We start from the raw sequence: 24,774 nt of genomic DNA, 5'->3' as shown, positions 1-24,774 counted from the left end.
GGTTTAATTGAATGAATTTCAAGTTAGAATTGATTAAAGGATTAAAATTGTAAACTAGGTTATAAGTTTTACATAGTAGGGATTAAATTGAAAGAAGTTTAAAATTAGGGTTTTAATATGAACCTTGAATAGTTAAGTTGAATATGGCAAGATATTAAGTAGAAATGAAGTGTGAATGGAGTTAGAAAAATAAATGAGTTAATTAGGATTAAATTGGAATTAGGGTATAAATTAAAAAAAATTCTATTAATTATTGTAAATTAGTGATGTATTAATAATGAAAAATTATTATTATTTTCGTAGCTAACAAAGAACCCTAGGCATTGGCACACAAAGGAAAGGAGAAGGCTATCGAGGACTAAAACGAGAAATTCACGGTTTGTATTACTATAATTCAAACTACTATTTATTAAATGTTATATTTAAATTTATGTGTATGGTAAGTAAAATTTTAAGGTAGGTATCAATATTGAAATGAATGAAATTGAGCTGAAGTATGGTTATGTATGAATATTTGATAGTATATTGTTGGAAAGTGGAAAATTATATCGAATTGAATTGTACATTGAAAGTGAAATTGAAATTGAGAAAGTGATTTGAATACCCTATTAACCAATCGGGCTTAGTCAGATATAGTTGGCATGCCATAGGAGTGGAAGAGTACGAGAATTTATCGCCTTTGCCGATCAGGCACTATATATGTCGTATTAGGCACCACGTGTGTCGTTTCAGGCACTTTATGTGTTGTATACTGCTTTTGATATGTTGATCAGGTACTGAGTACCGTTTTAGGCATAATGTGCCGTATTGGTGTGTTTGGTTGGAATTCATGTATCTGCCAAGGTTCGGGTTTGTTAATAGGGTGACTAATCGAAATGTGAGAATTGAATAAATTTGATTGATCGTACGACTGAAAGTATAAGAAAGAAATTGTTAGTCGAATTGTGAGATATGAAAGCAAGAACCTAAGGTTCATGAATTGATCAAATTCAAGTTATTAATATATGACATTGTTGATGAATTATTATATGAAATATGAAACTGAATATAAATTAGTTCTTATAAATTATAAATTTTTCATGTTTAATGTTATATGATTAATATTTATAATTCATAAAAGTTATATAGTTTGAATTATGGTAATACCACTGAGTATGAAATACTCAACAGACAGATTGTTTCGTATGCAGTCAAGAGAAATCAAAGGTCCCGGTTTAGCATCCAGAACAATCTCGACTTCAGAGACAATTTGGTGATGTAATCTTTTTTTTTTTTGTAAAAGTGGCATGTACTTAGGTATTATATAAATTGTGTACTTAATTCTTGTAACTTTGGTTGTAAAATGATGTCTAATATGGATTATAAGTATGAAATGAAATAATATGGCATATTTGGTAAATGTGGCATGAAACTAAAATGGAAATAAATGAAATTATTAGTTCAATTAAAAATTATTTATGAATGATCAAGTAGATAAATTGTTAAATTAATGTTGTAGGCATAATTAGGCATGTTTGATTGTGGAGATGTATAGGTTGTTATATTGGTTGCAAATTGGTTGTGGTTTGAAATTGTAGGGAAGGTTAGATAATTATAAAGGGGTTATATTGAGGTTTTTTTTTTAAATTCGGGAGCACTCGAACAAGTCCCGATTCACTTCTAATACGTCTTCTGGGCCTCGAAAGTCCATGAAAAGGGACTAAATCATTAAATTATAATATGTATGTTATTTATTTGTGAATTTAATTGTAAATTATCTAATATGTTCGGTAATGCCTTATAACTCTGTTCTAGCGACGGTATGGGGTGTTACAGTTCCACAATAGTGGAATTCATAACCTATTAAAGGGTAAATGATATCCTCTCATTAGCATTACATTACTGATGAAAAAGGAACGTGGCCAAAGGTCATTTGTCATAAGAAAATTGATGTAATATCTATATGTTAGTAATTGACTTTTTCATATTAGAAGATGTAATGGAAACCATGAGATAAAATATCCACATTGAGAAAATTGATCTTTTCCTAAAGAGATTAAAAATATCCTATGAAGGTACACACTTATGACAAAGTCATTGGACAAGCACTAAATAAAGTAGCTTTCGTAATGGTATACAATAAGAGAGAGTTCAGTATGATACTATAATGCAATGACTCAATGATCAAATAAGTTGTAAGTAATAGGTAAAGGGTCAGAACCTAATTACAAATTATTTAAGCCCTAATTATATATGTCCAATCACTCTAGGAGCTTATTCTCAAGCAATTTAGGTTTTTTTTTTCCTACATTTTTTTTGATTTTTAGTATTCATTATTAATAAACATTTTTGTTTAGTGTTGTCCTTTTTGAGACCCAAATTGGCAAAATGGTGCCATGGAGAACCTAACAAGGTGTTTGAGTTGGTGTAGAGAGACAAGAATGGCTCGACCTTGACGAAAACAACATTCAACGTGGGTGTCATGAAAATGATGCTATGGCAGTCGTGACACCGAGTCCATTTGTTTCGAAGGTGCAAAAATTTAACGAGAAATCAACCTGGAGCTGGCTATCAAAAGAGTCACGCATTGAGGGTATGATGTCGTGACACCGAGCCTCTAAGGTTGTGATATCCCTGAAGGTGTTGAAGTGAAGAAATCATGGCCACCATCGAGGATTTCACAACATCGAGAACCCCCAAAGCCAAGATCGTGCCCCCTGCCACAGATGTCACGGCATTGATGCCTCGGTGTCGCGACACTGAATTTTGACGGGTAAAACACTGCAGGGGCAATTTTGTGTCCAAACAAGCTTAATTCATTTCTTATTTAAAGGCATAATTGTCAATGTAAGGTTAAATCTTAGTAGACTATAAATACTACCTTAAAAGCTTTTAAGAGTAGATTTTGGTGGCTAAACATTTTTCTTTAGTTTTCATAGTTTTAGGTTAGGTTTCCATTCTTTTTCTTTTCATTTCATTTTTAGATTTGGTTTTCTCTTTTCATTTTAGAATAGATTTTATTTTTGTTGTTTTATTTCTTCCTTCTTGTTGAAAACTATGCAAAAGGGAGATGATCAAACTCTTGGGCTGCATTGGATTTCCATCAATTTTGACTCAACAAAGTTTGTATAGTTCGTTCATTTTGGTCTCGTGGCATGTACCTAGGGACATTTAGCTAAATGTTCAAATGGTTAAGTTGTATATGATATGATCCAATGCAAATGTTCAAATGGTCCACATTGTGACGACGTAGCTCAAAGTCACGACGAACCCTAGTCACAAAGTCACGTCACGACGAGAAAATCCTCGAAGTCGCAACGTTAAATCAAAATTTTGTAATCATTATAAGTTGATCCATTACGACCCCAGGTTAATAAAAGAGGTATCATAAGCTCGTATAAAACCTGGAAATGATAATGCAATGTATGCACATGATTTATTTGTATTTAATTGTATAATGATATTGGATTGCATATTACTAATTGTAGTTGCTCTAAGAACGAATATGACACTTTATAGCCCGAACCCAACAATCAGGTCAAGTATCGGGGTGTTACAGCATCAATATCGACATTAAGCATGTGGGGTGGAGGTTCATACATCGTAAAATCTAGTTGTGTTCAGAACTACTCCTTTTCAGTTCAATAGGAATGACTTCTAGTTCAGAAAATAATACAATTCCTGAACCATCTGGCCTAGACTCCCGAAATGGATCATCATCAATTTCTACTTCCTTCGTTCTGAGCTTCCTTTTTGTTCTCAACTTCTTCTTTATTATCAACCCCAGTTGCAGTTTCATGTCCAGAATTGGATGTCCCTTCGTTGGTGCAAGTTGTAAGGAGAAAATCATTCGATCTCATCAATCCTGTGTTAAAACCAATATTACTTATGGATTGTCTGATCTGTTGTAATTTGACATGTCAAATCAGGCTCTCCATTACACTTAACGAGCTTGTTTTCGAGTAATTTAAATGTCTTTTTCGTGTTTTTCCTTAGTTTTAGTTCTTTGTTTTAATAAGTGAATTAACACATTTATGCTACTTTTGAGACCCGAATTGGCCAAATGCACCATATGGCCCTAACGGTTGATTGAGTGTTGTAGGGAGTCAATGGTGGCCCAAACGTGAACAAAAACATCACCTAGAAGAGTGTATTGCGATATCAAAGTATGGAAGTCGTGATATCCTTAACAGTGTTGAAACGAGAAGAATTGAGACCATCTATAGTGGTATCGCGATACCCAACCTCCTAAGGACCCCCCATTTCAAAACTATCGTGGATATTGCGATACCGAACCATGGGTATCATGATACCCCCTGTTGAGCGAAGACAATATATTCCTGCAAGGGTAGTCCTTGTCCAACTCCAACACCAATAAAAAGCACACGTTAAGGGACATTTTGGGCACAATTTTTGGGTTGTAAGTAGATAAAAAGCCTTCTTTTGGCCAAAAGAAAGAAAAGACATTAGATTATTCATTTTTCACCTTTTTTTAGCGTAGGGTTTAGTTGCTTTCTCCATCTTTTAAGGTTAAAGCTTGTTCTTTTTTGGTTTTATGCTTAGTTAGTTAGTGGTTAGTTAACATTGTAGCTTGGTGTTAATTGCGTTTTAATACCTTAACTTTCTTTGTATTCACACTCTAATCCTTAGTTTAAATATCTTTCAACTTAGTTTCATTTTACCTATTAAAAATCCTTTCTTTGGTGTGTTTATTAATCTTTCTTGCTGCAATTGTTTTTTCCAAGCTTTTGCAAGAAAGTTTGGGTTTTTATTGCTTTGCTTTGTGATTAAGAAAGCTTGGGTTTTTAATGTTGAAATTTAACTATAAAGACTTTCTCTTGCCATGTCACTCAAAAAGGCTACCTGCAGGTTGGAGTGTTCAAACTTTGGTTAAAATCAAATTAACAGATCGAACCGATCTAATTTAGTTAACCAGTCGATGGTCAAACTTAATGTGATCGAAGATCGGTTAATAGTTATTAGAAATTTCAGTTACCAATTAATTTAGTTCGAAATTGGGTAATTAACTAAATTTAATAATTATGTAATGCTTCAAGACTTACAATTTCGATTAATTCGATTAACTTTCAAAACAAATGAATATTATCAATATTTTTTTTATTTGTTTTATACTTGTTATAACCAAAAGACAAAAACATCAATTTCAACTAATTTTGTTAATCAACCAAATTAACCCAAATATTTCGGTTCAATTAAATTTTATTTTAAATTTCGATTCAATTAACAATTAAAGGATTATATAGTTCGATTAATAATCAAACCAACCATTTGGACACCACCAGCAACGAACATTTTTTTCCTAAATTTCAAACGAAATGACCTAAAACCTTAAATGGCACATATGCCTAATTTTGCCAAAAATTAAACGGCAAACATAAGATCAGAAATAATTCTAACTCAGCCACAAGCCACAATAGTTCAAAACCTATCAAATTTAACAATAAGTTGACTTGGTGGTGGGATACGTTTTTCTTGAAGTGCTTTATATGCATAATTAGATAACAAAATATGACCCTGACCTTTCACAAACACTTAAAAGAAAACATTTGAACATGCACACTAAACTCTGCGCATTGGAACAATCATAATCTGGAAAAATAAAAGCAGAAGATCTGCATCTTTACCAACCAAAATAAGCTGCATTTATAAAGTTCAAAGATCCAATACAAAAATAATAACTCTCAGGGATCCAGATTAAAAGTTCAATGCTAACACAACTTTAAATGTTCTGGAAATGTGAAAGGCAAAACCTAAGGGCGGCATTCTGATATGAATGCTGAAAACTCATGCAATAATTTTTTAAGCAGCTCCCTTCCCCTTCTTTCTCTGGATCTTCTTCATGTAGAACTCCAGCTCTTTGCCCTCCAAGATGTAACTGAAAAACCCATTTCACTAATGTTAGAATGAAATCAATCATAGCTTGTAAGACAAACAAAATAGTAGGTGGATGGGAAAGCTATTAGCTATTCAAAAAATTATTCTTTTTCTTGCAATTCCATTTGAGAAGCCTAGAATAAAAAGAGAGGTTGAGGCTTTAGTATAGAACATACCCATCTGCACGGCCACATTGACCAGGCCGTGAAGAGATACAAGCCAACAGACGACCACTGCCAAATTGTTCCTCAATATGTGGGTCAAGCGCCCGATTTTGTTGACGCTTCTCCAGCTTCCTCAATATATGGTTGCTTTTCTTCACCTCCTCAGTAGCAGTTTCACCTTCCTATACACGAAATAAGTTGAACGGTGTAAAAATGAAAGCAGTGCCATAGTCAGTCAGATATTTAGAACATCAAAAAAGATAAATTTTTTATGCTCAAGCAGAATCCCTGAATACAATATTAACCACTATTTCTACTTTTATGAACCCAAATTGGAGAAGGTGCAGACATCAACTGAAATACATATGCTCGCTTGATGGTAACAACCTCTCATGTGCACAGACAACAAAATAGCAATATCAAAATTAGTTTAGACAAGTGAAACGATGCAAAGACAAGAATAGCCACTTGCAGGAAAGGGCAAAAGAGAATAACAAAATAGTTCCATTCTAAGTAAAACAGATTTATATTTATTGGATCATATCCAGGTTCAATTACAATGACACCGAAACATTAAAGGAAGAATACAAACCAAAACAACTACCAAAGCTTTTAAAATGATTCACACATCGGCATAGGAAGTAATTATAGATGTGAACCGAACAAATAAATAATCCCATACCTCTCCTTCTTTCTTGGCTGCAGCTGATTTCTTCTTGCGACCAATGTCAATGCCATAGTGCTGGAGATACCACTGCTTGAATGGAGCAGCATCAACCTGAACAATAGCACTCTTCACCAGAGTTTGAGTGCGAACCAGCTCATTGTTGGATGCATTGTACACCACATCCAAAATCCTGGTCTTACGAGTCACAGCCTCACTTCCCCATGAGTAGTTTCCGGTGTCGAGCCTCAAAGCACGCCACTTCACATTCCCACCACGAACCCTAATCCTCCTGACTGTCTTGTTGCTTGACAGCTTTGTGTTAGCAGGTTGCCTTCCAAGCTCATACCTTAAAGAAACCACTAAAACTTAGATTACTCGATAAACCAATATTGGAAACATTAAGTGAAAAGCAACCCAATACGAAAGAAAACCAGGCATCTAAACAAACAAGAAATAAATTTTAAATATAAAAACAAACAAAGTTCAATAAATTGCTCTGAAATCCTCATATGACAATAAAATGAAGCTAAATCTAAAAGTAAAGGCCAAAACTAGATTACAAAATCAGGTAAAACACAAGAACAGAATCCCATTCTTTTAATCATTCAAAATCAACTTTCTAAGCAACCAGAGAAAAAAAAGACCAGGAAAAGTAAAAACAGAAAACAAAAAAGGCAAAGAAAACAAAGGGTTTCGCTTATTACTTTCTCTTCTTCCTCCAAGCCTTCTTTTTGCCACCAGTGGCACGCCTCTTGTGCATTGAATCACGAGAAATACCTATAGTAAAATGAAATTAAACACATTAAGCAAAGAACACTAATTACATAATTCAAAGAGAAATGAAATTTTACAGGAATTTGAGACACACCCATTTTGGCTGAAGAAGAGTTCAAGCCTTAATGGGGTTTTTATTTTTATTTAAAAAAAAAGAAAAAGTGAAGCAACAAGAAGGAAGCTCAGGAATGACGGGCGGAGACTTGAAGCAGGGAAGGGATATACACACCAGAAAACCCTAGTTTTATGAAATTACCTTTACATCCTTAATGGAGTTGGGGCTGGGTTTAAGCTTCGTAGGGTGTAGTCGTCAATGGGAAACATGTTGGGCTTCATATTAAAAGCCCAACTATTATTGAATGCTTTGAATCATGTTGTCATAAAGGAAAACTTAATTCATCCGACTAATACTCATGAATATGATCTTTAAATTGCCAGAGAAAAAATATAATATTAAAATGTTTTTAGTTTTCTTTTCTTTCCCACGTTGAATTTTCTGTCTCATGAATAATGTGATTTGTATTCAATTAAAGTGAACAAGATTAGATGCACCAATGAATAGAATTTGATTCTCACTTTCTAACATTTATATCAAACATTCTGAATTGCAGAAAATAATCATCGATGAAAATTAGGTATGAGAATTTCTTCCAATTATCAACATGCCCTGAACCAATATCTAAATTTCAAACCCTAAATCCTAATCAACAAAATTAAAACGATAAGAAAATATATAAAGAAGGAGGAAAAACAAAAACATGCCCTAAATTTTAACCATGAGCTATAAGCCCAAGATTCGAAAAGAAAAACGAAAACAAAGCTCAAAGGCCAGCCATCACCTAAAACCATAACCTTAAACCTTGGAACAAATAATAAAACCCTAAACCATAATTTTAACATTAAATTTAAAATCTTAAAGATTAAACTCAAACGTAAATTAACAAAATTAATAATTGAAATTAAACCCTAATCTCAAACCAAAATCCTAATTAACAAAATTAATGTACGAGGAATAAAGATAAACAAAAGCAAACCTTAATCCCTATTTAACGAAAACATATATGAGGAACAAGGAAAATGGAAACATAATGGATGTGCAAGTTTTGTATTACTTAAGAGTTTCTGTAAAATTTATGAAGTGATCTTTTCCTTTTCTTTTTTAATAAAGTCTATCTGAATGGACAGAAGATTAAAATTAATGGTAATGGTGAGATTATTATTATTGCAGTAGTAAGATTAAAAACAATAATAAGATATGCATTTAGATTCAATCGTAACATAGGTGATGAGATGAATTATATTGAGAAAAAAAATACCATTAAAGACCTTATTTAAAATTTATAAATACAACAAAAATGTATTTTATTGATATTTATTAAATTAATAATTAAGTCAAATTTATTTATCAGGAAGATAAATAAGTCAAATTTTTAGAATTATATTTACATAAGATAATAAAATTTTAATAAATAATTAAAATACCTTCAAACTATAACGTTTTTTCGCATTTGAACTTTTCTTTTTTGTCAGAAGTGATATTTAAACTTTCATTCTGTTAACAATTTTGGTCCAACCGATTAAAAAGATCTGAAAACCAATTAAAGTTTAACATGTAGCATTTATAATTAAATTATAGTTTAATATTATCTTCATCTTTTCTCCTTGTTGATTCAAAGATACAAAATCAAGATGTTATGATTTAGCTCTTCAGAGTTCCCTTGAATTTGCTTTCTTACCATGGGCCAAGCATAAAAGGCTTTTTCTTCTCATTTTGGTTTTCTTTCCTCCATTAAAGCTGCATAATAGGATATTGGTTTTGTTAGTGAGCTTTAATCTTTGACCTTGGTGGTGGTTCTCTAACTATCTTTCGGCTTCAATTATTTTTGTTGAGATGTAGTGATAATAGGTCTGGGGAATGGGGTCTGAATGATGTTCAAGGTAAGTTTTGGGTTGTTGGAATTTTTATCAATATATGTTTTTTAAGGGTTTACGAAACAATATTGGATTCTATCACATATTCAAATGCTTTAATTAGGTGGTTGTCGAACATAATTTCCTTTTGCTAGGGCTGTAGGTGATTGCCATAACTTTTTGTTTTTTGGTAGAATTGAGAAAATCTGGGAACTGACAACAAAATAAATAAATAATTTATCTTTTTAATTTCATTATAATTTTCAAAACGGAATCTTTCTTTATGGTGTAAACATATCCATTTTGGGGGCAAAAACAGTGCCGAGGGCATTTTTTGGTTTAAGCCATAGTAATTAAAAATGCTAGTATTGTTTGAACTACTATTTTATTTATGTTTAACTTTAAATAAATATAACTTTATTAGTCCATCCTTTAAAAATGCAAGTATTCATTGAATAATTATAATAAAATAGTAGGGATTAAAAGTTGCGGTGGAAGGGGGCTTGGAAAATAAGGCTATGGTGCCCGTTCTCATTCAAACCATACCAGACTACCACTTCTCCATCCTATAATAGTTTTCAAGCTAAACACACCTTAATAGAGGTCGTAAAGTGGGGGAAAAACTTACTATAAAATATTTCTACCCAAAAATGACTTCCTTTCTTATACTAGTAAGTTGAAAGTAATCATAATCATAGGTTAATGGCCTATGATTAGTATTTATCAACCGATGAAGGAATTTAATTCTGAATAAATGGGGTCACAAGTTAGTCCATGCTCGCTCAAGGCCACCTTTGCATACAACATATAATCCATTAATAAGCTAGGTATCAAAGTGGCCACAGTCAGAAAATCAGTACTTTGGATCGACTCGATCAACGATTTGTTTTGTCTTCACAACTAATCAAAATTTGATTCATTCTTACTACTGAACCAGACAGATAATATAATTGAATCAACACAAGAAAAGAAGCAATTTCATCTTTCTGCTTGTAAAAAGCTTCAAATCTCAGACAAAACTTTCAGTCTACATTCTCAACACTTGCAAAATTCTACAAACAACAGGAAAAATGAAAAATGGTCCACCTACTACTTAGTTACCTGTAGGAAACCTACCTTTATTTGGTTTTACCAAGGACTTGCAGAACGAAGAAAAAGCTCCTTTCAGCTCATCCGGAATAGGGATAGAAAGGGGTAGTGCTAAAGGACGAGGTCCCTTGTGGTGTGCACTCTTGTTTCTCGCAGAAAATGAATGTGCCAATGCTGGCTGCTGCTTGTTAAGCCCTTCGATGATAAATGAGAATGCCCCAAAGGTGAGACAGCTCTGTAGAAGTGCCTGAGGTGCACCTGCATAACCAACCATTTCAAGCCAAAATGAGGTTCAAACTGAAACTGATATTTTTATAACATAAGAATAAGACTTGAGATTCTCGTACCTGGGAAACTTAGAGCAAGTCCAGTGCAGCATCCGGCTACACCGGCATTAATAACTGCAGAGAATGGTAATAACTCTATATCAGCAAAACAAGCACAAAAAAAAAAAAAAAAAAAGAGGCAATGTTACTCTGATTTTACAAGGCATACCATCATCTTTTCCCCGAAGCCTCTTCAAAAAGCAAACAACCAAACTGTGAACGCCGGACAAAACTGCAAATGTCTATAAAGAGAAAATAATGTGATATAACCGAAAGATTTGTTCACTCAAGAGGGGAAAAACTAGAATTGCATTATTTTGTGATCATGAGATTCTCATACCTTGGCGTAAGATCCTGCCTCCACAAAGGATCCTTTAAAGCCTTTCTTTTTAATCAATCCTGACCCTAAGACAGACATGGAAAGAGAAAAATTAAAGTATACACCTGATTTCAGGCACACAATGAGCCACAGAAAAAAGAAATGTTAATTACAAGTCCAAGATCAGATGGTCTAGTCGAAAATACTGCCCAAAAGAAAGCTCAGCCACTATTGGTCAAGCCCTAACCTTGAAACAAAATTTTCAGGACATTGAACATGCATTTTAGGACAACCAAGAACCTAAATGAAAGCATAAAATCCTACTTCTCACACAAAATCAAATACGTAATAGCTCAATCTTTTAAAAGTCTAAAGTTCTCAAAAGGGTTAATGTTCAAGCTTAAAGACAGAAGCCAAAGGAAATTATTCAATCTAAATTACAATTAGAAATGCATAAAAACAGAATAATCCACTGTTCAGATATAATGACTATCTTCTCCACTCAATTACTATCAATATTCCATAGGTACAAACGGTATTCTAAGTTTAAACTCATATGTACTAAAATAAAAAAGTTCATGCAAAAAAATAAAATTACACAAAGAAAAAAGAGTTCTGATCTGACTTAAAATTTTCGAAAACCTAGATTCACAAATAACATCAAAACTAAACTTACCAAGAAATTCAATGGAAAAATTCCCAAAAATTTGTTCTGTACCAAACTTACCAACAACGCCAAAAAAACCCCGAGAGAGGGAAAAATCATAAAATATTTAGCAATGAAAAGAGAAAAATGATACCGTAGCCAAAGATGGAGCCCATGAAGGCACCGGCGGCGGAGTCTCCTGCGAATTGGAAGAGGCATACGGCAGGGGAATTGGAATTGGATGGTGTTAGGATTATGGCTTTTGAAGAATTAGGATTAGGGTTTGTTTCAATATCAGATCCAGCTGAAGTGTTTGGAGAATCCGAAGTAGCCATTTTTGTCCAAAAACTACTATGAGTTCCTTTTCCCCCTTTCTCGACGTGCCTATCTATCTTTTCTTTACAAGACATCTGATATTTTGTTTTGATTATCTGCAAACGACGGCGTTTTATGAAGCTTCCATATTTTTTTTTGGGTAAACTACATCATTAGTCACTAAACTACAGGTATGTTTTTGTTTTGTTTACTTAACTAAAAAAAGTTACAATTTGGTCATTGAACTATTAGAAATGTCTAAACTATTCAAATATTTTATTCAAGTCACCAGGCTGTTAAGTTTTTTTTTTAATTCCACCAAAAAGCTCCAAGTGACGATTCGATGTTCAATACGATAGATTAGTACCCATTGACGAATAGAAGAACATACATTAGATCCAAGTTGATTTGACGGTTAGTGTCAGAAATCGAAAAAAGAAGTTGTTTGAGTTTTTGTTCACAGATTTGTAATATCTAAAGTTGTTTCATGAAAAAAAAAACTAAACTATAGAAGAGAAGAGGAAGAGAGCTTTCGATTTTAACAACCGAAAGCTTTTGAATAATTCAGTAGCCAAAATAAAAAAACCCACACATAATTTAGTGACTAATAATGTAATTTACCCTAATATTTTTATTGGACACCAAATCATTTTATAACTAAGCTTGAACTTGTTACCCATATTCAACCCAAATCAAAACTAATTCAATCCATTATAAAATCCAAATACTCAACCCAAAACTAGTACTTTACAATTCATCATTTTATTTAATTATAAAAAATATTTTTCCATTAAATAAATAATCGTAGAGAAATAATTCTTTCTTTTTCCTTTTATATATAGCCTTTAAGAAACCTTACAACCATTGATAATTTTAGGCCAAAGAAATAATTTTATGCAATAGCTCATTTGAAATAATTTCTTACATGAAAAGAAAAAGATAAAAAGAATTTTTAAATTGAAGATTTAAGTTCTGCATGAAAACGTTTCAAAGGCAAATTTCAATAGAAAATCTATTATTAATACCCCAAAGAATGCGTTGCTGACATGACATCGTAGACTCAAAAAAAATTTATTAGAGATCAGATGATGCATTCAATACAAGAATAGTAGTATGTGTCCCTCTTGCTCTAACCCATGTCCAACATATATATATCCGGATATGGGTATAAAATTGACTTGTAACTTTTACACACCAAAAAAAAAAAAAAACATTCTTAAAAGAATTAAATTGTGTAAGATACATACCCGTATCCGACACTCACAAACAACATAGGTATACATATCTTCATTCTGACCGAAGTAAGGTCAGATTTGTTTTAGATGAATTAGTAATGTTCTTGATATATTGCTCCGAATTCTGCTCTCCAAGCCTGATCATCATATGGAATTGCACTGCTGTTGTGTGATGCTGCTACATCTGAATCCTCTCGATATAATGGTTGCAGTGCAGATTCTGGCAATCTGCTCTCTGCAAGGTACTGTTTCATGGTCACCATTTCCATCTTGTGTTTTCTTTTCAACTTATCCACTTGCTTTTTCAACTTTTCATTCTCTTGCTGAACATTACTAAAGTTCTCCTGTAAAAAAAATTTCAAGTTAGGATCAATTCTGCAGTTCCTTTTATGTAGCAGTATAAATGTAGAAGTTAGTTTACCTCAGCAATTGAGGCAGCTTGCTCAGCTTCTCTCAGCCTAACTAGGAGTTCTCCAGCAGCGTGAACTGCCTCTGCTGTGTCTCTTAGCTGGATTCTGAGACTTTTGTTCTCTTTTTTCAATTGTTCTTTCTCCCTTTCCCTTTCCACTCTAAGAGCTGAGAGCTCAGCCGCCAGGGATTTGGCAAAACGTGCACCATGACCTTTGCTTCCTGCCTTTGCTGCTGCCTTCTTTATCTCTGCTATGCCTTCCATTATCGCCTGGTGCTTCGTAACCAGATCATTGTATTTTTCTTGAAGATCAGCATAGTGTTCAACCATTCTAGCATGACCAAGGACAGCTCTGCTAAGAGCATCATCTAACTCCTCGGTACACTTCTTCTCTAATTTCAGTTCCATCTCTACTTTTTCGGCACGGCAGCGGTTAGATTCCAGATCCATCCTGAGTTCATCGGTCAGGGATATCCAGTCACTTTCCATTTCCATCCATCTTTGTCTTTCTCGCTCAAGTTCTTCCTCGCTGTTATTACGACAGTCTACACTTTTTCGCAATTGAATGGAACGTGACAACAAAGAGGACCTCAGTATTTCAGTAGACTTGTTTGGAGATGGAGAAGCAGTATATGACTGCAATTTACTCTTCAATGTCTGAATCTCCTGAAGAAGTGCTTCCTTTTCAGTCATATCAAAATATTCTTTTCCATTTTCACCGTTGTTGGACTGCTCATCAAACGGTATTATTTCATTCTTCAGAGGCTCAGGAGCATGTTCAATTGCAGAAATTTCTCTTTCAAGTTTGTATTTTTCCACCTGTAGTAGTTTTAAACCATCAGATTTAATCCAGTTATGCATGCTCTTATTTCTAAAGACTAAAGAGGTCAATAAAATTATTACCAGCTGGGTTAACTGCTCAATTTTGGCTGCTTGCTCCTTACAAACACTTTCAAGTGTTTTCTCTTTTATGGAGGCTTCTTCCACCTGAAATGGAAGCAACAAAAAACTAATAAGTATGGAACAAGCAAACCATAAAAGAGAAAATGTTTCCTTGAACCAGAGCAAGTCTTGAACATACTGTGTTCCCGCCATCTCTCTGTTGGTTATCAACCGTTACAATCCATGTCTTCAAGCTATCCTGAACCTCATCAGGGTGGTTATTTTCAAACTTCCTTTGGCAAGATGAACAAAACACAGGAGTAGAAGAGCCATCAGGAGATGGTTTGTCATTTGGTAATGTTTGAACAGAAGCATTGGCCTTGTCTGCTTCTGGAGAAGGTTTCAGCATCAGGTGTTCGAAAGAGAAGGCAACTGAAGATCTGTTGGGAACTGAACTATGCTGGTGTTGATCAATAATCTGCAGGCCCCTTTGAAGGCTTGCAGCCAAAGACTCTGTAGGTCCTAAAAACGTCTTGCTTGTATGTAATGAGGACCTGATGTGGTCACTATATCTGAGCGACTGTCGTAATACCTCTGACTCTGAACTCTCTGATACATTTTTCTGACTGGCCAAAAGTGCTGATGGAACAGCCATGCTTTTCCTTAGATTATTTGCAATTTTGGGAGATTCAGACAATGTAGGCTCTTCGAGGATTGAAGACCGACGATGTGGGCTGATGGAGATGCTACTTCTAATTGAAGGATCAACAGCCTTCAAAGTTTTAGATGTAACTGAAAGGTCATCAGCTGGTTCAGGACTGGACATGGGAGGAAGTTCCACTTCATCAATTTCTTCTATCTCTGTTTCTTTTGGGCAATGAATGTCATCTTCACTCAGCAAGTCTGTCTCACAACTTTCTTTTACAGAAGACTGAATGGAACCTCTCTTGTCCGATGGATCTCTTAAGTTTGTCTCACAAGAGCTATCTAAATAATCTAGCTGCTGACGTAGTTCCTTTACATCTTCCTCGCCAATATTAATCTCTTCCTCGTATTCGTTATCTATGCGTGGCAGGATCAAAGAGCGGTTAAGGCTTATTCTTAACTGGTTCAAGCTTTCACGTGCATTCCACCCTTTAAAATATCCACTTTTACTCCCAACTGAGTTATATGCATCAGACTTTGCTCTTATAAGCTCTTCCTGTAATTGATATAACAGCAAGTCAAGTTATGATTAAGTACAATAAAAAGGGCAACTAATGTAGAAACTTTTCGACCTTCAGTTGACGAATCTGATCACTCAAGCCATTTACATCATCTTCAGATATTTCATTTATTACTGGCTCGTTTCTTACAGCTTTAACCCTTTGCCCAAATCTAAGAGTGCTCAGTATTTCACTTGTATTTCTGCAGTCAAAAACAATAAGCTTAGCTTAAATAATGACCTCAGAAAAAAAATTGCAGCTTATCGATTAATAAGGTTCTGTACATAAAGAACAAAGTCAAAAAATGTAAAGAATACCTGTTGTTTGCAGAAATATTGCAAATAACTGTGAGTTTGGCATTGCCACCAAGGGATTCTCTCAATATACGTGTTAAACAGGAACCCCCATATGGAACATCTTCAGGTTTTTCAGGTTGAGTTTCTTTTGCAAGAGTGTTCACCAAATACCTACACCAATGAAACAAGAAAAGATTATATCAATCAGCTCTAGCCATACGCAATAATACCTTCCAGATTATATAAAGGTAATGATGAACATACCCAAGTTGTGATAAGGACTTCTTGACATTTTTGCCTTCCTGTACATGTTGTCTACCAACATCTTCAAGTTTGTTTCTATCCAATCCTGCAAGGTCAATCAGGCTGATTCTGCTTGTTTTTGAACTGCTGAAACATTTTGATGAAGCTCCCTGCTGTATGAATCAATGATGATCAGCTCATTATTTCTAGAACAGCAGCACTTATATTCTAGATGTGCACGAGTACATTTCATAACATTGATCATGGAAGTGAACAACATCAACAGTAAAATGTCATCGAACAAAACCAGACTGGTTGACACCCAAAAGAAAAGATTAGCAACTAAATCTTGTCTTGACTTCAGTGATATAAAATCAAGATTTGGCTCTGTACCTTGCACCAAGATTCAATGAAAAAAGTAAAAACAATGTGAGACCGAGAGCTCTTGGAATTTACAGTTGTTGCTCCAACCTTCCTACTTGAAAGCCCCTGTAACACACGTAAAGAGTAATAAATACATGCATGGAACGAAAATTTCAAGTCAATAATATATCTATGATCTTCTTTATTCTTTATTATATTTATTTTTTATCACTGATAAAATTTCTCCTATCAGTACTATGATTAAAGCTTTTGCCAATTGACACCAACTAAATTAGATAATTGACTAGAAACTAATAATAGGTATCCATTTATAAAAACTACCTACAGTTTTTAGTTAAAATTTATATATACACTATTCAATTTAGCGATAACAAGTTTAACATCATTAAAACACTATTGTTAAATAGACTTATGAGTAAAGATTATACTAAATATAAATATTTTAAAGAAAACGTGTTAGATAAATATGCATTGAAAACATTATTTCAGCTTGTATGGTTGCCTGCCTACCTTAATCAAAACTTGAGTTACATCCTCATAGCTAGAAACATATTCTTCTGTCAAATTCTCAACGTACAATCCATTCTTTGGATCGTCCTTTATCTGGAAAACAATGTCCAACAAACCAATTATGCACCACCCTGAAGCAATAAACTCTGGGAAACTGCTTGAATGGGAAAATAAGTATAGGCAAACATTTACCTCAAGGTTCCTTTGAGTTGGATCGAGTAAATCCCCAATTTGCTCATTGTAAATCTGAGAATAAACGTACAGAAAGCATTACATTATGTCTAACAAAAGGTCCAGACATTGTTTTATACAAGCATTCAGATTCAGGACGGCAAACTAGACTACTTCAATCCAGTACATACCTCAAGAAAGGAGCAACGACACTGATAATTTGTCTGTCTCCCATCAGAGTTCTCTTGTTCCTACAAAATTTAAACATATGAAGCAATGAACTACACTTTCAAACTCCTAAGTCCTAATACTCATTTTCTAATAAAATTCAGAATAAGGAAAACAGAAGAGCATACCCTTTGAATCTCAGAGAACAGCATTTGGAAGATACGAGGAACAATCCCCTGGTGGCTCGCAGGTGAATGGTCCTCAACCATGGCGCTTGGTGGACCCCACATTGTATAAGTCTTTCCACTTCCAGTCTATTGACAAGTAATTTTGCATTAACCATGGTTACTTTATACACAACTCACCATCAAATTTTATTGTTATGAATGCTCATCAAACAGATAAAGAGCTTAAAATATCTTTATATATTCTAAAGAGTACCTGTCCATATGACAAAATTGAAGTGTTGAAACCAGCTAATGCATTTTTAACCAAAGGAACACCAATTAGCTGAAAAACATTCTCCTGGTAGCCACCAAAAAAATACAGTTTATTATGAGTCAACACACCCTTTTTTTCTAAAAAGGAAAAATATAAATAAAGATTTGAAAATTGCTTCTACTGACTAACCTGACTGGAATTTGCATCAAGAACAGAATCGAATGTGAATTTGCGGTCACCGACTGATAAAGAATCTGAAGAAACCTTCCTCACTGTTCGATCCACTTCTTTTTCTTGACCATTTATGGGTCTAATTCTCACTACCACCTATTTGTTCAAAAAAAAATGGAAATTGAGTCAAACTTAAAAAGCAAGTTCGGTTTTCAACTTTGCTAAAGATTGAAAAAACCCAGAAAAAGTTCAAAATCAAGTTTAGAAATATGCTAAAAGCTTTAAAATTATGAGAACTGTGTTGCACTGAAATTGAGCTTACCTTGACGGATGGATCTAAATTCGTCAATTCTCCATTTTGTTCTTCGGATTCAACCATATCTTTCTGCTTAAATTCCAAACAATGGTTCAACCTATATCATTTTTCTTAAAAGAAGAAGAAGAAGAAGGAAATACTGATGTTGTTTAACTATACCTTGACGGAAGAGTCCATAGAAAGCGGAATTTGGGGATGAGCGTCAGATGGGTTAACGAAGGAGTCAGAAGTAAGCGATTTGGAGAGTGGAGATTTGGGGGAAAACTGGGCTGAATTATTTATTTGAATAATGTTGGGATCTGGTGGAGGAGTGTTTTCAGAGTTGGATTTCTTGATGCTTTTCTTAAGTTTTGATTTAGGAAGCAGATTTCGAAGCGAAGAAGTGGAAATGCTCCCCAAAAACCGGCCATTCTCGGCAACGGCGGCTTCTGCAGTTGATTTCATTGTTTTCACTCTCGTATTTTGGGAGTTTTCAGAAAAAAGAAGAATGTATAGACAAGAAAAAGAAGAAGAAGAAGAAGAAAGATTTGAGATCTCTGAGAAAGAGAGGGAGTGAGGGAGGGCTTCGAATTTGAATTTAAATTTAAATTTGAATTTGTAGAGAAGCAGAAAGGGGGTGATGGGAAGTTTTTGCTTGTGAGAAGCGGATGGAGATGACCGTTGGGGTTTTCGAATTCTTAAATCTTTAGATCTAGCTGTGTGTTTTATTAGCTAAAAATGACCATAATATCCTTCATACACTTTGCTTTTCTCCTTAGGGTCGGTTGAAAAACGTTTTAAAGAAAATATCTTCTCCATTTTTCTGTGTTCGGTTCAAATAAAATAATTTACGAATAGAAAATAAACATTTCTCTTATAAAACGATTTACCATTTTAGAGAGCTTCTCTATTAAGTATTTTATTTTATTCAAAATTAACTTAAATCAAATTTAATATTATTATATTAATAATAAATTATTAAACATAAACATTTAATTATTTATGTTTAGTCATATAATAAATTATTAATATAATAATATAATGTATTATTTTAATAAACTATTTAATATTCCAATTTTAAAATAATAATTTTAAATAATATTCTTCACATATTATTGAAAATATTCAATATTAATATTTTAATAATAAATATTTATTACAATTATAATATATTAATGGTAAATGTTTTGTAGTATAAAGGTTAAATATGTCATAAGTCTATGTATTCTTCAAAATTTTACAATTTAGTCTCTGTAATTTTATTTTCAAGAATTTAGTCCTTCTACTTTTCAAATTTAAAAATCAAGTCCAATTGTTGACATTGTTAAATTTTTTTGCCAATTTTGTTAATGTCACATTTTAAATAAAAATACTCACTTGATAATCATGTAACTAAAAAATGATGTTGTAATGAATCAATTTAACAAAAAAATTTAATATATGCAAAAACAATGTAAAATATAAAATTTGTAGATATAAAATAAACTCAATTAAACAATAAAAGATGAAAATCTCATATAAGTATGTTTGTTTCATTGAAAATATCTTTTATAAAATATTTCTAAGAAATTTGTTAAACAACGAAAATATTTTATCTGATTTATCCAAAACACCAAAAATATTAAATTTTTCAGGAAAGTAAATTATTTTCCAAAAATCATTTTCCGAAGTAATTTTCAATAAAACAAACAAACCCTATTATCGAAAGAAAATAGAATGGGTTCGGTTAAAAGTACTACAAAAGTCCCTTAACTATATTTCAAATTGAATTTTAGTTCTTTTTATTGAAAGAGAGTAAAATATTTCTTCCTCTAAATACTTAAGACACGTTTGGTTCATTGTAATAAAATAGAGTTATAATGGAATAGAGTTGAAATGGAATAGAACTATAATGGAATAGAAGCTGTAATCGATAATTTAATTGTTTGGTTGAATGGAAAGGAATAGAACGTAATAATATTCTTGTGTTTGGTTGAATAGAATGATACTGTAATAGTATAAAAAAAACTAAAATGACTAGAGTACCCTTAATAAATTTATTTTAAGTACATAATTATTGTTATTAAATTTTACTAAGATTATTATTAAAATAATAAGTAATTTAATTATATTTTAATATAATTATTACTAAATATAATTAAATAAAATAAAATATATAATTTAATAACATTATTAATATAATTTTTATTAAAATATGAATTAACAAAAATTATAACATAATCTCATGGGATCATAGTTGTCAAAATTACAAATATTGATCCAAAAGTAATAATTATTCTCATTTTTATATATATGAAAAATATCAAACATTTATACACCAAACAAACCCATGTTTTAACTTCTATATGAGACTACCCTAACCAACCAAAAATTTGTAGACCAAATCAAAAGCCATGCAAAATGAATTCCACCATAAAGTATTGGAGACATGGGAGATATAAATTCCATTGGCAGCCAACCAAGTCATCACCAAAGTTAGATCAACCAATGTGTAATTGAAGCAGGCACATAAGGAGTAGGAGGATATGGGAGAATTGCTTTTTAAAGTCTCAGCAGTGGATAAATATTTGAATTATTGAACAATAGTGGATTAATTTACACAAACATCCATGGAAAGTAATGACAAAAAGGGGTAAGTAGGATTTTTCCACATGTTCCCTGGTTCTGTTTTCCTGGAGCTGAACATCATGTACAACACAAGACAATTTTCGTAGCGAGCATGCAGGGCATAATATGTGCCTAAAGATCTGTTTTTTCGGTGATTTCCTCATCATCCGAGGCAGCATATTCATCTTCACTCAATTTTTCGTCACTTGACTTCACTTCTTTTGCTCCTACAACATCTTCAGGCTTGACATATTTCTCACAGAGTCATAACTTATACGCATTCTAAGAATAAGAAAAAAAAAGGCATCCTTAAAATGCCATTGCAAAAAGAAGACATGAAATGTATGCTGCAGATCGATTAGAACCAGATTTTGAAAGTGCATCTGCCATAACTTGATCTAATGTTTCCCTGGCCATAGTATCTGTAATGTACAGATAATTGACATCTAAAACAATGGCATGAACTAACAGTATGTCTATTTTAGAGCCAAAAATAGAAGAAATAAACAACAAAAATTAAACAGCTATCTCAACAAGATTAAAAAATGAGTAGCAGGAAGTGCAAATGGTCGTGCACACGAGTGGAAAGGAGCAAGCTCCCTCAAAATTTGATCCAATTAAAGCTTTAAAAAAAACCGAATTTGGTTCTAATCAATCTGCAACTTCATCAAAACATCATAAACATCATAAACTGGCAACTTCATCAAACAAACACAGATAGTTCAATTCCACATCCACTTCCTATATATAAATTTGAAGTTTTCTTTATTTTCAGGGGGGAAATAAAACTAATTAGTGTCAAAAAGTAAACCTAAAAGCTGAACCATACAAAACCATAATTTAGTTTTAATCCATTTCATAATCATAACTTAAATCATTGTTCATATCTAATTATTATTCCAATTCACTTTGCAAGTACTATATTTTAAGAGTTATAGTTTGATTAACTTTTTATATATTATAACTTTGATTTTCCATAAATTATGAAGTTGGCTTTTATGGGAGCCATTAACGTTCTTCCCCATCGCTTCATTTCTGCCACATTCTAACCATATTAAAAAATAAACAAAAACTAGATGGTAAAGTGCTGTTTTTATCTTATCCAGCAAATGAATGATAATTCGTGTAACCACAATCAAATATCAAAATGTATTTCATACACTATCTAATCCTCTTTTTTACTAGTTCTTTAGAAGTTTCTAATGAAGAGACAACTTCAGTATTTTCACATAACCATGCTGCCAATAAAAGCAAAATACTGCCTTTGTTTTTTTTTTTTCTTCACAAAATGTTAATCTTCGTTGCTTTAATTATTCGAATATGAAACTATTTCTGTTAAATGCATGAAAAGTTTATTATCTTTGACTTCCAACTAAGAAAAATAAAGATGAGAACCCTAAGCTTAAAAATAACAATAAATAGAAAAAAATTCAGAGAGAGTGAAATTACCGTCGACACTGTTATAATTGGAGTAGCCAGTGATGGCATGGGCGAGAACAGGAAGAGGGTTGGGAAGGGCGTTAGAGAAAGACATAATTGACATACAAATGTAGACAGTAGAAGTGGTTCCACCATCCAATCCTAAAATAACTAGCAAGTTTGTTGCCACCGCCACTTCGTGCTCAAAGTCCTAGATTTCCCCATTCCGATATCTCTTGATTCCTTTTTGATGGCTCTAACTACCAAAAAGTTCAAATAGGGGAAATAAGAAATGTAGTGAAAAAGCCAAAAAAGAAAAGAAGAAAAAAAAAAGGTTGCAACTCTGCAACCAAAGGGAAAAAAAAAAGGTTGCAACTCTGCAACCAAAGGGTTTTATTGACTTAAAAGGTGAAGAAAAAGAAGAAAGAATGAAGAATAGATTGACCTAGGTCTTTTCTGCAATCAAAGAGAAAAAAAGGGAAACATAGAGATGAGAAAAAAAGAAAGTTACCATTGAACTGAGGGAGAAGATGATGGTTCTAGTGCTTCTTCATTCTCTAGGTAGAGGTGAGGGCAAAAATTGAAAAGGGAAAAAATGTTACTTCACACGGGAATAAATGGCTATTCAGTGGTGAGCGAAGGGAATAACTATTCAGCCTTTTCTTGTAATACAATGATAGGATCTCCTTTTACGCCCCCGAATCCCTCTCATGTGGCGACATGGGGGTGTAAAAAAGAAAGAGAGGGATGGGGTTTCTCTTGCTTTTGGCATAGCGGGCTCCTAGCGGGAGACCCGCACGACGGTCTATTAGCTTAGTGGTAGAGCACACCCCTGATAATTACGTCATTGTGCCTGTGCTGTGAGGGCTCTCAGCTAGAGGTGTCCATGGGCCGGGTCGGGCCGGGCCCAACAAAAAATTTCAGCCTACTTCCTAGGCCTGGGCCTGGCCCGGCCCGAAATATGGGCCTAAGATTTTGCCCAGGCCCGGCCCGGGAAAAAATATGGAACCCGAGCCCGGCCCGGCCCATTTTTTAATTAAAATTAAAATTATATTTTTATTAAAATTAAAACTAATTGTTATTAAAATTAATTGTTATCAAAATTAATTATTATTAAAATTGTATCAAATTATATATTTTTTGTACCAATCAACATTTTGTAAAATCTAACATTTTGTTAGTAAAATTATTAATTGTTAATTGTATTAATTATTAGTAAAATTATCAAATTACATCAAATTATTAATTGTTAATTGTATTAATTGTTGTAACAAAATCTAAAATTTTGTAACTTAAAATAAAACTAAAACTAGTATATTTTAAAAATAAAAATATATATTTAATATATTTTGGGCCGGGCCAGGCCAAAAAATCTTGTTCGAGGTCTGCCCGCTTTCTAAACAGCCTCGTTTTTTGCCCAAGCCCATATTTGGCCTATATTTTTACCCAAACCTCCCATATTTCGGGCGGGCCGTCGGGCCGGGCCGGGCCGCCCGGCCTATGGACAGGTCTACTCTCAGCCACATGACCCTGAATAGATTTGGATTGTAATAGTATTACAGCCAACCTAACTAATGTTTGGTGGTAGGCCCACCGAATTGGGCTAGAATCTATTCATATGCCCCCCAACCTAACAAGCTCTTATTTTGGTGTTTTGTGTTTAAGAGATAATAGCAATTTTAGCTCTTGATCTTTACATTTTTATTCAATTTGGTCTCTACTCTTTTTATTTAGAGAAAATTATCCCTCAAAATTTTTATTACTGACATGGTATTATAATTCTGAAAATTATGAAAAAAAAATCTCCAAAAATAAAAAATTTCTTAAAATATACACAAATTCATTATAATACTTGTATAATTTTTGAAATTTTATGTTTAGATTTTTTTTCATTTTGAAGAGTTTTTCCATAATTTTGAAATTAGAATTTTTATTCATATATTCTTTTTTTAATAATTTTAAATTATTTACCAACATGACATGTAAGATAAAATAGTATTACATCAACAATGAAAGATTGAGAGCCAATTTGCTTCAAATAAAACAATAGGGCCAAATTGAATAAAATTGTAAAGGTTAAAACTAAATTGTACCTCATAAATGCGACACGAAAATAAGCATTTTATGGGATAACTAACGAATGAACTATTTGCTCATTCATGTAACGTACATAGACCAATTTACTTATTTTTCAATAGAAAAATCAAAATACAATCCAAATATAATATAAGGATCACTATGATACTTTCACTG

At 33.0% G+C, this 24,774-nt stretch overlaps 3 protein-coding genes and 1 long non-coding RNA gene across 5 annotated transcripts; all 4 read right to left on the bottom strand.

Annotated features, from left to right (window-relative positions):
- Positions 1-5,619: 5,619 nt before the first annotated feature.
- On the bottom strand, positions 5,620-7,730 carry LOC105783546 (40S ribosomal protein S8). The gene is made up of 5 exons (XM_012609070.2): positions 7,574-7,730; positions 7,410-7,482; positions 6,721-7,051; positions 6,051-6,220; positions 5,620-5,875 (listed from the first exon to the last, which is right to left on the bottom strand). Exons 1-5 carry the CDS (start codon positions 7,575-7,577, stop codon positions 5,800-5,802), a joined length of 654 nt encoding a protein of 217 aa, XP_012464524.1. The 5' UTR covers positions 7,578-7,730; the 3' UTR covers positions 5,620-5,799.
- A 2,610-nt stretch (positions 7,731-10,340) lies between these two features.
- On the bottom strand, positions 10,341-12,179 carry LOC105782497 (chloroplastic import inner membrane translocase subunit TIM22-2). Its single transcript, XM_012607271.2, has 5 exons — positions 11,925-12,179; positions 11,146-11,210; positions 10,975-11,047; positions 10,827-10,880; positions 10,341-10,737 (listed from the first exon to the last, which is right to left on the bottom strand). Exons 1-5 carry the CDS (start codon positions 12,103-12,105, stop codon positions 10,484-10,486), a joined length of 627 nt encoding a protein of 208 aa, XP_012462725.1. The 5' UTR covers positions 12,106-12,179; the 3' UTR covers positions 10,341-10,483.
- A 961-nt stretch (positions 12,180-13,140) lies between these two features.
- Positions 13,141-19,161, bottom strand: LOC105782495 (kinesin-like protein KIN-12F). 2 transcript variants are annotated; one of them, XM_012607269.2, is made up of 16 exons: positions 18,676-19,161; positions 18,523-18,585; positions 18,219-18,356; positions 18,030-18,113; positions 17,777-17,902; positions 17,612-17,671; positions 17,442-17,495; positions 17,250-17,342; positions 16,749-16,844; positions 16,377-16,525; positions 16,134-16,283; positions 15,889-16,018; positions 14,811-15,812; positions 14,633-14,716; positions 13,742-14,548; positions 13,141-13,664 (listed from the first exon to the last, which is right to left on the bottom strand). In XM_012607269.2, exons 1-16 carry the CDS (start codon positions 18,958-18,960, stop codon positions 13,413-13,415), a joined length of 3,573 nt encoding a protein of 1,190 aa, XP_012462723.1. In that variant the 5' UTR covers positions 18,961-19,161; the 3' UTR covers positions 13,141-13,412. The 2 variants fall into 2 exon arrangements, with proteins under 2 accessions (XP_012462723.1, XP_012462720.1); XM_012607266.2 differs by having other exon boundaries at positions 16,377-16,528; positions 18,676-19,160.
- Positions 19,162-21,011: 1,850 nt separating this feature from the next.
- LOC128035931 (uncharacterized) lies at positions 21,012-23,281 on the bottom strand. Its single transcript, XR_008192563.1, has 3 exons — positions 23,033-23,281; positions 22,552-22,781; positions 21,012-21,384 (listed from the first exon to the last, which is right to left on the bottom strand). It is a non-coding gene; the product is annotated as an uncharacterized LOC128035931 (long non-coding RNA).
- Between the last annotated feature and the right edge of the window lie 1,493 nt (positions 23,282-24,774).

The sequence above is a fragment of the Gossypium raimondii genome, chromosome 13 (assembly GCF_025698545.1).
Source record: "Gossypium raimondii isolate GPD5lz chromosome 13, ASM2569854v1, whole genome shotgun sequence".
NCBI lineage: Eukaryota > Viridiplantae > Streptophyta > Magnoliopsida > Malvales > Malvaceae > Gossypium > Gossypium raimondii.
Note: the sequence above shows the minus strand (reverse complement) of the source record. Positions and strands in the feature narration are given on the sequence as shown.

What these genes read in the sequence shown, in the direction of transcription:
- LOC105783546 (XM_012609070.2), bottom strand. An exon ending in GCTTGGAGGAAGAAGAGAAA is followed by an intron (nt 7,052 to 7,409) that starts GTAATAAGCGAA and finishes GGTTTCTTTAAG; the next exon opens with GTATGAGCTTGGAAGGCAAC. An exon ending in CAGCCAAGAAAGAAGGAGAG is followed by an intron (nt 6,221 to 6,720) that starts GTATGGGATTAT and finishes TTTCGTGTATAG; the next exon opens with GAAGGTGAAACTGCTACTGA.
- LOC105782497 (XM_012607271.2), bottom strand. Translation starts at nt 12,105, where the DNA reads ATGGCTACTTCGGATTCTCCAAACACTTCAGCTGGATCTGATATTGAA. An exon ending in GGGCTCCATCTTTGGCTACG is followed by an intron (nt 11,211 to 11,924) that starts GTATCATTTTTC and finishes TGTCTGTCTTAG; the next exon opens with GGTCAGGATTGATTAAAAAG. An exon ending in AGGCAGGATCTTACGCCAAG is followed by an intron (nt 11,048 to 11,145) that starts GTATGAGAATCT and finishes TTCTCTTTATAG; the next exon opens with ACATTTGCAGTTTTGTCCGG.
- LOC105782495 (XM_012607266.2), bottom strand. Translation starts at nt 18,960, where the DNA reads ATGAAATCAACTGCAGAAGCCGCCGTTGCCGAGAATGGCCGGTTTTTG. An exon ending in CTATGGACTCTTCCGTCAAG is followed by an intron (nt 18,586 to 18,675) that starts GTATAGTTAAAC and finishes GAATTTAAGCAG; the next exon opens with AAAGATATGGTTGAATCCGA. An exon ending in TCATTGAATCTTGGTGCAAG is followed by an intron (nt 16,529 to 16,748) that starts GTACAGAGCCAA and finishes TGATTCATACAG; the next exon opens with CAGGGAGCTTCATCAAAATG.